Source organism: Artemia sp. Qi Xiang Cuo, chromosome 10 (assembly GCF_049724085.1).
Source record: "Artemia sp. Qi Xiang Cuo chromosome 10, ASM4972408v1, whole genome shotgun sequence".
In the NCBI taxonomy this organism is placed as follows: Eukaryota; Metazoa; Arthropoda; class Branchiopoda; order Anostraca; family Artemiidae; genus Artemia; species Artemia sp. Qi Xiang Cuo.
The window spans coordinates 24,105,534-24,117,590 of record NC_142803.1 but is presented as its reverse complement, the minus strand read 5'-3'; the positions used below and the strand labels follow the sequence as shown (position 1 = coordinate 24,117,590).

The 12,057-nt window shown below is 34.9% G+C and overlaps 1 protein-coding gene across 2 annotated transcripts in view; it reads left to right on the top strand.

Annotated features, from left to right (window-relative positions):
- Window positions 1-11,213, top strand: part of LOC148947605 (uncharacterized) — a 105,246-nt gene extending 94,033 nt beyond the window's left edge. For both annotated transcript variants that reach the window (XM_089096165.1, XM_089096166.1), the window contains exon 6: window positions 10,699-11,213. In XM_089096165.1, coding sequence (XP_088952291.1) covers window positions 10,699-10,756 — 58 coding nt within the window. In that variant the 3' untranslated portion in view covers window positions 10,757-11,213. The remainder of the gene's footprint in view (window positions 1-10,698) is intronic.
- The last annotated feature ends 844 nt before the right edge of the window (window positions 11,214-12,057 follow it).

The window sequence follows — 12,057 nt, the reverse complement described above, 5'->3', positions numbered from 1 at the left end:
TTCAGATGTTTGAACTTTCTTAATTGCAGTTGGAGAGCTATTCCGCAATCTTCGATCTGCATGGCTTGTATTCATCCAGATGTTTGAACTTTCTTAATAGCAATTGGAGGGTTACTCCATACTCTTCGATCTGCATGGTTTGTATTCATTCAGATGTTTGAACTTTCTTAATTGCAGTTGGAGAGCTATTCCGCAATCTCCGATCTGCATGGTTTGTATTCATCCAGATGTTTGAACTTTCTTAATAGCAATTGGAGGGATATTCTGTACTCTTCGATCTGCATTTTTTGTGCTCATCCGCTTGTCTGAACTTTCTTAATAGCAATTGGAGGGTTACTCCGTACTCTTCGATCTGCATGGTTTGTATTCATTCAGATGTTTGAACTTTCTTAATTGCAGTTGGAGAGCTATTCCGCAATCTCCGATCTGCATGGCTTGTATTCATCCAGATGTTTGAACTTTCTTAATAGCAATTGGAGGGATATTCTGTACTCTTCGATCTGCATTTTTTGTACTCATCCGCTTGTCTGAACTTTCTTAATAGCAATTGGAGGGTTCGATCTTCCTGGTTCGTATTCATCAAGATGTTTGAACTTTCTTAATAACAGTTGGAGGGCTATACTGTACTCTTCGATCTGCATGACTTGTATTCATCCAGATGTTTGAACTTTCTTAATAGCAATTGGAGGGCTACTCTATGCTCATCGATCTCCATGTTTTGTATTCATCCATATTTCTGAAGTTCTTAATAGCAATTTGAGGGATACTCCGTACTCTTCGATCTGAATGGTTCGTATTCATCAAGATGTTTGAACTTTCTTAATAACAGTTGGAGGGCTATACTGTACTCTTCGTTCTGCATGACTTGTATTCATCCAGATGTTTGAACTTTCTTAATAGCAATTGGAGGGCTACTCTATGCTCATCGATCTCTATGTTTTGTATTCATCCATATTTCTGAAGTTCTTAATAGCAATTTGAGGGATACTCCGTACTCTTCGATCTGCATGGTTTGTATTCATCCAGATGTTTGAACTTTCTTAATAGCAATTGGAGGGATATGCTGTACTCTTCGATCTGCATTTTTTGTACTCATCCGCTTGTCTGAACTTTCTTAATAACAATTAGAGGGTTACTCCGTACTCTTCGATCTGCATAGTTTGTATTCATTCAGATGTTTGAACTTTCTTAATTGCAGTTGGAGAGCTATTCCGCAATCTTCGATCTGCATGGCTTGTATTCATCCAGATGTTTGAACTTTCTTAATAGCAATTGGATGGATATTCTGTACTCTTCGATCTGCATTTTTTGTACTCATCCGCTTGTCTGAACTTTCTTAATAGCAATTGGAGGGTTACTCCGTACTCTTCGATCTGCATGGTTTGTATTCATTCAGATGATTGAACTTTCTTAATTGCAGTTGGAGAGCTATTCTGAAATCTTCGATCTGCATGGCTTGTATTCATCCAGATGTTTGAACTTTCTTAATAGCAATTGGAGGGATATTCTGTACTCTTCGATCTGCATTTTTTGTACTCATCCGCTTGTCTGAACTTTGTTAATAGCAATTGGAGGGTTCGATCTGCCTGGTTCGTATTCATCAAGATGTTTGAACTTTCTTAATAACAGTTGGAGGGCTATACTGTACTCTTCGATCTGCATGACTTGTATTCATCCAGATGTTTGAACTTTCTTAATAGCAATTGGAGGGATATTCTGTACTCTTCGACCTGCATTTTTTGTACTCATCCGCTTGTCTGAACTTTCTTAATAGCAATTAGAGGGTTACTCCGTACTCTTCGATCTGCATGGTTTGTATTCATTCAGATGTTTGAACTTTCTTAATTGCAGTTGGAGAGCTATTCCGCAATCTTCGATCTGCATGGCTTGTATTCATCCAGATGTTTGAACTTTCTTAATAGCACTTGGAGGGATATTCTGTACTCTACGATCTGCATTTTTTTGTACTCATCCGCTTGTCTGAACTTTCTTAATAGCAATTGGAGGGTTACTCCGTACTCTTCGATCTGCATGGTTTGTATTCATTCAGGTGTTTGAACTTTCTTAATTGCAGTTGGAGAGCTATATCGCAATCTTCGATCTGCATGGCTTGTATTCATCCAGATGTTTGAACTTTCTTAATAGCAATTGGAGGGATATTCTGTACTCTTCGATCTGCATTTTTTGTACTCATCCGCTTGTCTGAACTTTCTTAATAGCAATTGGAGGGTTACTCCGTACTCTTCGATCTGCATGGTTTGTATTCATTCAGATGTTTGAACTTTCTTAATTGCAGTTGGAGAGCTATTCCGCAATCTTCGATCTGCATGGCTTGTATTCATCCAGAAGTTTGAACTTTCTTAATAGCAATTGGAGGGATATTCTGTACTCTTCGATCTGCATTTTTTGTACTCATCCGCTTGTCTGAACTTTCTTAATAGCAATTGGAGGGTTCGATCTTCCTGGTTCGTATTCATCAAGATGTTTGAACTTTCTTAATAACAGCTGGAGGGCTATACTCTACTCTTCGATCTGCATGACTTGTATTCATCCAGATGTTTGAACTTTCTTAATAGCAATTGGAGGGCTACTCTATGCTCATCGATCTCTATGTTTTGTATTCATCCATATTTCTGAAGTTCTAAATAGCAGATTTGAGGGATACTCCGTACTCTTGGATCTACATGGTTTGTATTCATCCAGATGTTTGAACTTTCTTAATAGCAATTGGAGGGCTATTCCATACTCTTCGATCTGCATGTTTTGTAATCATTCGCTTGTTTGAACTTTCGTAATAGCAATTGGAGGGTTCGATCTGCCTGGTTTGTATTCATCCAGATGTTTGAACTTTCTTAATAGCAGTTGGAGTGCTATTCCGTACTCTTCGATCTGCATGGTTTGTATTCATTCAGATGTTTAAACTTTCTTAATAGCAGTTGGAGGGTTATTCCGTACTCTTCGATCTGCATTTTTTGTACTCATCCGCTTGTCTGAACTTTCTTAATAGCAATTGGAGGGTTCGATCTGCCTGTTTCGTATTCATCAAGATGTTTGAACTTTCTTAATAACAGTTGGAGGGCTATACTGTACTCTTCGATCTGCATGACTTGTATTCATCCAGATGTTTGAACTTTCTTAATAGCAATTGGAGGGATATTCTGTACTCTTCGATCTGCATTTTTTGTACTCATCCGCTTGTCTGAACTTTCTTAATAGCAATTAGAGGGTTACTCCGTACTCTTCGATCTGCATGGTTTGTATTCATTCAGATGTTTGAACTTTCTTAATTGCAGTTGGAGAGCTATTCCGCAATCTTCGATCTGCATGGCTTGTATTCATCCAGATGTTTGAACTTTCTTAATAGCAATTGGAGGGATATTCTGTACTCTTCGATCTGCATTTTTTGTACTCATCCGCTTGTCTGAACTTTCTTAATAGCAATTGGAGGGTTACTCCGTACTCTTCGATCTGCATGGTTTGTATTCATTCAGATGTTTGAACTTTCTTAATTGCAGTTGGAGAGCTATTCCGCAATCTTCGATCGGCATGGCTTGTATTCATCCAGATGTTTGAACTTTCTTAATAGCAATTGGAGGGATGTTCTGTACTCTTCGATCTTTATTTTTTGTACTCATCCGCTTGTCTGAACTTTCTTAATAGCAATTGGAGGGTTCGATCTGCCTGTTTCGTATTCATCAAGATGTTTGAACTTTCTTAATAACAGTTGGAGGGCTATACTGTACTCTTCGATCTGCATGACTTGTATTCATCCAGATGTTTGAACTTTCTTAATAGCAATTGGAGGGCTACTCTATGCTCATCGATCTCTATGTTTTGTATTCATCCATATTTCTGAAGTTCTAAATAGCAATTTGAGGGATACTCCGTACTCTTCGATCTACATGGTTTGTATTCATCCAGATGTTTGAACTTTCTTAATAGCAATTGGAGGGCTATTCCATACTCTTCGATCTGCATGTTTTGTAATCATTCGCTTGTTTGAAATTTCGTAATAGCAATTGGAGGGTTCGATCTGCCTGGTTTGTATTCATCCAGATGTTTGAACTTTCTTAATAGCAATTGGAGGGCTATTCCATGCTCTTCGATCTGCATGTTTTGTAATAATTCGCTTGTTTGAATTTTCGTAATAGCAATTGGAGGGTTCGATCTGCCTGGTTTGTATTCATCCAGATGTTTGAACTTTCTTAATAGCAGTTGGATGGCTATTCTGTACTCTTCGATCTGCATGGTTTGTATTCATTCAGATGTTTAAACTTTCTTAATAGCAGTTGGAGGGTTATTCCGTACTCTTCGATCTGCATGGGTTGTATTCATCCCTATGTTTGAACTTTCTTAATAGCAATTGGAGGGCTACTGCGTACTCCTCGATCTGCATGGTTTGTATTAATTCACCTGTGTAAACTTTCTTTATAGCAATTGGAGGGTTACTCCGAACTCTTCGGCCTGCATGGTTTGTATTCATCCAGATGTTTGAACTTTCTTAATAATAGTTGGAGGGCTATTCCGTACTCTTCGATCTGCATGGTTCGTATTCATCCAGAGGTTTTATTAATAGCAATTGGAGGGCTACCCACATGTTTAAAATTCACCTAGATTTCACTGTGTTGTGAAGCTTTGACACTAGAGCAATTTATGAATTGATTTAGGAGTGAGGATGAAGATACCTGAAAAATAACTTTAAAATTTCTCATTTTTTTATAAAGGTTTATAAAAAGTTGGGAAGCAAGATACCCAAATAAAGATGTTCTAAGATAGATAAGAATGAATAAAAGAAGAATGAAGTATCTTAAGTATAAGAATAGATACACTCTTGGAACCTTGCCGAAATTCTTATATGTTTTTGAAGATACGTTACGCCAATAGGTTTTAAGTATGCAATTTTTTATCCACAATAATACCCAAGTATTTTACCTCGCTAGTCCCATTTATAGTAGCTGCGCTTAAATTAATAGTATTAATATGAATTGTAGGATTATTTCTAGAACATTACTATAAATCTATTTCTTGGAACCAAACGTATAGAAAAAAACATTTTCGCTTCAAGTAATATCATGTATTTCTATAATATTGAGCAGACCTTATGGGAATTCTATTTTCTTCAAAAATAATAGCTCTTTTTAAGGAAATTTGCTTGAATAACGCCTTTCTCTATTTGTATATACTAAAGCTTGAGTATTTATCCCATCTACGTTGTTCTCAATCAATACCAAATATGTGCGTTGTTGAGGATTGGCAGTAGAGCTCACAAAGCTAACAGAGAAAAAATAAAGTCATTTGTTTCCTGGGAATTTGATGTTTACTATAGATAACGCTTGTATCATTAATGAAGATTGCAATCGTAGAGCATTTATTTTGCAAGTTGAATTCATATTTGAAAGCATTATCTTACTATCCTGTACAAAGGAAAAATTTTTAGCTTTGGGGTAGAAAAAACTCCCTAGAGTTATATTGTCTTATCTAGCCTGCTAGATTATATGAGGTGTTTCTTCTTACACTTTTTGCCAAGGAATTCTTGAAAAAAAAAAAAAAGTTCTTACGCTTTTGCTCTCTGAGAAAAATTTGATGTTTGAAGAAAACAAAAATTGCTTCATAATATAGTATTTTCTTGTATACCTTCCTAGATTGTATACTTTTCCTTCTTCTGTGCTTTTTCGTAGGAATTTTGGATATTTGAAAAATGTTTCAACAGTTTCGTTTGTCTTATAATAATTCCTTTTACATTGGTTGCATTTTTCGAAAAATAATGATGCATAACGTCTAAAATATTACCCGCCATATACCATACCCAATGGTACTCAATTTACTCACACCCTCTAACACAAATGTGGGCAACCGTTTTTGGGAAAAAGGGCCATTCTCATTATTTTCGGGCCACATGATTCTAGTTTTGCATTTATTAAATAGGATCTAAAGATAATTCAATTATGTTGTTTTTGTTAGAATAGGCCTATTGATCATGCATTTGGCATGTTATTTTAAAAATTAAATTAAAGAAATTTATGTTTTTTCATGCATAATCTAGTTCTAAAATCTAAATTGAACAATATAAAAGTATTGTTAACCCTTTTATGTTTAATATAAATTTTTGTTTAAAATATAAATAAAATTGTTGTGTTGTAATAATTGGTTTTTCACCTGTCAATGGGACACTTGGCAACGCTTCTCACGAACAAGGGGTCCGATATCTGCTTTGATTGATGTTGCAGCAACTCGAAGCGAACTCTGGAGGTGACTGTATCTGATTTGCTTTCTCATAGCGCACTTCACATGTTTTATCCTGGAAAATACTTGTTCACATATGTAAGTGCTACCGAGAAGTGCTGCAAAACGAAGTGCATATTTTTGACTGCCTGAGTATCTATCTTTGGGAAAGTAGTTGTGACAGAATTGTAGCAGACACTGTAAAACTTCTTTAGGTCTGTCGTGTATTACAAATCAATGCCCTCCATTTGCAGATCCTCTGGGACCTCGTCTACGTTTAAAGAGGAAGGGAAAGAAAACAAACTGAATCGTATAACATTCTCTTTGAAGTCTTAAAGTCTAACGTGGAATTCGTTTCTGAATTCTGACTAAATTTCCGCGTGATTTTGGGGATTTTGATTACTAAACGTTCGTTGACCTAGGAAATGCACAAAGTTTTTATTTGTTATTTATGACTCCCAAGGTTAGGGGCCTAACACAATCTCGGATACCAGTATGGAGACGGACACCACTGGATCATTCAGTTGAATTTATTGTGGGATTAATTAAAAAAAAAACTTTTCGAAAAAGAGTTTTTTCACAGAAAAGTAAAGGTCAATTTAAAATTATGATCAGCAGATAAAAATACCTGTTAAAATTCAAACTCAAAACGACCAGAAATTACTAATAAAGAATAAATGAAAACCAAAACGGACAGAAATTTGATAAACAATCATAGCAAAAAAACATACAACAAGTAATAATATAAATGAATAAATAGATCTTAAAGCGAGCAATGCTGAAATAGAACATGCAAATCAAGCTTAAAACGAAAAAAAAAATATTTTGCTATTGAAGTATAAATGAAACCCAAAACGAACAGAAATTAAAGACTAGATACTAATGTAAATGAATAAATAAATATTAAAACGAGTAAAACTTAAATTGAATTTAATTTATTAGTTCTTTCTAAAATTGTTAAAGATCCCTAAAATTGTCCCGTTCCTTAACTGTAAAAACCTAAAGCGTACTGCGTCATTAGCGCTTCACTGAAAACGAATTACATGACAAATATTTTTTTTTTCAGTTCTTAAAGCATTGAAAATGAAAATAAAATAATAGTGAAATAAGATCTTGAACAGATGGATCTTTAAAAAAATAATATCATTATATATCGAATATTCAATTTAATTTTGTTTATACTTTCCAAGACTGTTCAAGACACTAAAGCGCCATGACGCAGTAGGTTTTAGACTTTTACAGTGAGAGAAGGAGGCAATAACCAAACTCTTGCTTTTAGGGATTTTTGTTTATTTTAAGCTTGATATGATTATTTAATTTAAGTTTAACTCATTTTAAGTTTTATTTATTCACATACATTTGTACCGATTGCATGTTTGTTTGCATTGATTCTTTATTTATTTCTAATCGTCTTGTATTTCATTTATGTTTCAATAGCAAAATATTTTTCCGTTTTAAGCTTGATTTGCACATTCAATTTAATCATTACTTGCTTTAAGATTTATTTATTCATTTATATTATTATTTGTTGTATTATTTTTTTTTGCTATGATTGTTTATTAAATTTCTGTTCGTTTTGGTTTTCATTTATTCTTTAATAGTAATTTCCGGTCGTGTTTAGTTTGAATTTTAACATGTATTTGTATCTGTTGATGTTAAGTTTAAAAGGATATTTACGTTTCTTTGAAAAACATCTTTTTAGGAAATTTTTTTTTTAATTAATTTTTGTTCGTTCTTGATTGCAAAAAGTTTCCAATCTTATAAAATATTTTATTTCAAGATCAAACTTTCTTTTTCAAAATCAAATGTTCATCAAAGTATCAAAACTAATATCAAAGTAACGATGTCAAAGTAAAATCATGGGTTCGTGTCCACCTCGAAGTTTTTATTGTCTGATGTTTGAACTCTTTTTAACAAAATGGCTATCTCAAAATTTTTATCCGATGTTTGGTGGGAAAAGGGCGTGGGGGGGGGGGTTATTGCCCTTCGATCTCTTTTAACTTTTTAAAAGTGAACTAAAACTTCCCATTTTCAATCAAATGAGCCTTCTCTGAAGTTTATACTAGTATCCCTTCTATAAGAACTATATATGCACCCAGGGCATAACTTACAATGCCTACTTCCCGGGCCCTGGGGGGTTATGTCGACACCGGAGTTTTGTTATCTAATTCTTGAACAGTTTTTAAAAAAATGCATATCTCAAAATTTGTAGCGGATGGGTTTTGGAAAAAGGGCGTGGGGTGGGGCTAGTTGCCCTCCGATATCTTTTAACTCTCAAACATTGAACTAGAACTTTAAATTTGTATTCAAATGAGCCCTATCTGACGTTTATTCGAGCATTCCTTTCATAAGAACCATATACGGCCCCAGGACATAACTTACAATGCCTACCCCCCGGGCCCTGGGGGGTTGTGTCGACACCGGAGTTTTTGTTGAACTATTTAAAAAAAAAATGGCTATCTCAGAACTTCTATCACACGGGTTTGCGGAAAGAAGGGCGTGGTGGTGGGGCTAGTTGCCCTTCCGATCTCTTTTGACTCTTAAAAATTTAACTCGAACTTTGAATTTTCAAACAAATGAGCCCTCTCTGAAGTGTATACTAACATCCCTTTCATAAGAAACATATATGCCCCAGGGCATAACTTGCAACGCCTGCCCCCGGGCCCTGGGGGGTTGTGTCGACACCTGAACTTTTGTTATCTGGCGTTTGAACAATTTTTTAACAAAATGGCAATCTCAAAACTTTTACCGGATGCATTTGGAGGAAAAGGGGCGTGGGGGCTAGTTGTCCTCCAATCTCTTTTGATCCTCAAAAATTGAACTAGAACTTTCAATTTCCAATCAAAAGAGCCCTCTCTGAAGGTTTTAAGAGCAGCCCTTCCATAAGAAACATATATTCCCCCAGAGAATAACTCACAACGCCTTTTCTTGGGCCCGGGGGGGGGGGCTGTGTCGACCCTGGAATTTTCGTTATATGGTCTTTGAACTATTTTCTTGAAAAATGGCTATTTCAAAGTTCTTATCGGATGGGTTTGAGGAAAAAAATGCGTGGAGGGGAGGGGCTAGGTGCCCTCCGATCTCTTTTGACTCTTAAAAAGTGAACTAGAAATTTCAATTTCCAATCAAATGAGCCCTCTTTGAAGTTTATACTAGTATCCCTTCCATAAGAACCATATACGCCCCCAGGGCATAACTTACAACGCCTGCCTCCGGGCCCTGGGGGGGGTCGATACCGTAGTTTTTTTTATATTATCTTTGAACTATTTTCAACAAAATGGCTATCTCAAAATTTTTATCGGATGCATGTGGGAAAAACAGGGCGTGGGGGGGCTGGTTACCCTCTGATATCTTTCGAATCTTAAAAAGTTAACTAGAACTTTCAATTTCAAACCAAATGAGCCGTCTCTGAGTTCTATACGATCATTTCTTCGATAAGATTCATATATGTCCCCAGGACATAACTTACAACGCCTGCCCCCGGGCCTGTGGGGATTGTGTCGACACCGGAGATTTTGTTAGGTAATCGTTGAACTATTTTTAACAAAATGGCTATCTCAAAATTTTTATCGGATGCATTTGGGAAAAAAAGGTAAATTGCGCTGTAGTGGGAGTGGAGCAGTCGGATTTATTGATTTAGAGAAACTGTTAATTTGCTCTGGGTCTGTTTTTACCTCTCTACAATCTTTCAATACTTCTAGGTGTTTGCGGATTATATCATTAAAATATTTTTCTAGAGCAGAGATGTCTTTCTTTGTACGTTGCTTCTCTTACCTTTAATTTCTAATTGCATTATACTGTCTTATTTATAATGCGACTCTTAAAGCTACCGCATTTTTGCAAACTCTTTCAAAAATGTGGCCCTTCGGGTGCAACGTCCATAGTCTTCTTCAGGCATACCTGTGATGTGAATGCCCCGTCCTTGAATACCCATGTCCTGTCTTGGGCCCATCAGTATTAAGACCGCTGATTTAATGCTGAAACTGAGTCAGTCCAACGACAGGCAACCAGGATCGTCCTGAGTAGTAAAGACATTTCTCACCACGATGCCTTTGCAGCCCCTGAACTCCAAAGTCTAGTACTTCGGTTAGGTATCCTTACCCTGAGGTTTGGCAATTGCTACCGTCTAACCCTTGCTAACCATAACGTTTTACCCCTAGAAGCCCAGACAAAGAGTCTTACGAGACAGAAGCTAAGACTTGCGGTTGTGTGTGCTCGAACAAATTGCTACCAGAACTCTTTCGTGCACTTTTAAAAAGCAATGTATAATAGTGTATAATGATGCGTGTTACTGTACCACATAAAATTAGCCATTGAGCAATCATTGTTGGTGCAAATTAAAACTTCTCTCTCTCTCTCTCATATATATATATATATATATATATATATATATATATATATATATATATATATATATATATATATATATATATATATATATATATATACAAAGAAGGCGTCTGTATATTTATTTTTTAGGTGTATCGACAAATGGTTTGAAGTCAATCGTAGTTGCCCAGAGCATCCTGAAGAATGAAAATAAAATAGGCTGTGCATTCCAGTGTACCAAATCTTTGGCTTATATGTTGCAATAATAGACCTAGAGATTTTACGAATAACTTAAGAACTATGAAATGAATTTGAACTATGTTCACTGTGTGAATAGTTCACTATTTGTGCTTACTAGTGAACTAATAGTGATGTATATCTAAGTGTAAATAGGCTGTTTTTGGAAATTATTGGCTGTCTCACTTAAATAACACAAGGGAAAAGTATCCAATTGTAATTATAAATATTTGCATTCTATTTATAACACGCTGTAGACATTTAAAAGTATTTCATTTGTACTAGCTAAAACACATATGACACAAAACAAATAGGATGAGCAAATTCCATTTAGCTAGTAGAGATTGCAGAACTAGCAATTTTGTCCTTAACTATATGCGTAAGTATTCAATTGCTTGTGCTCATCTGTAGTTTTTACAGGTTTTGTTTATGAAATCACTGGAACATTAAACATTTATATATATATATATATATATATATATATATATATATATATATATATATATATATATATATATACATAGTTTTGCTGTGCATTGTTGCTAAACTCTAGAATAGTTTGTCTTAGGCTTATGGTTTAGAATCGGCTTATGGAGCCTTTTGTATGAAAAAAAAAACAAAAAAAAACAGTATATTGCTGTCGGGAAACAAAAGAGAATCTAGTCATAAAATTTTATGAGCAGAATCCGCAAGGCATTAATGTAAATAATTATGTAAGTATTTGGGCGATACAACGGTCAAAACTAATAACAAGGTTTCTGTTCAATTTCACGTGAAAATATTGCGTGAGAATTTTTTTTACTGCTTAAAAAAAAAAAAAAAAATTTGTTATTTCAACATTTAATTATAACTTTAGAAAATTAAGATTACAAAGAAAATGCATTCACCTTTTTCTACCTGCTTTGTTTAATCTAATTCGGTCTCTGACCATCCGAATTTATTAAACTTTATTTAGATCAAACCTAATCAATATAGCCGTCAATTACTTCTTTTGCGTCTTGTTGTCCATAGCTGGAGAAGCGAGGACCACAGAACATTTATAATTTTATGTGAAAAACGGATTACTTTCAGTAATTCCAAACCATGTTGACCTATCTTCTTTTTCTTTTTTCTTTTTTTTTCTTTCAAATCAAGTCATTTTATTTCAATAAAACCACTTCCAAGGCTATTGTCAAATTACAATTTGCGTCATAAAAACATATCATTAGTCAATATAATAGATAGGTAAAGAAGAAAGCAAAGATACTAACAATTTATTGAATTTTGTTAATT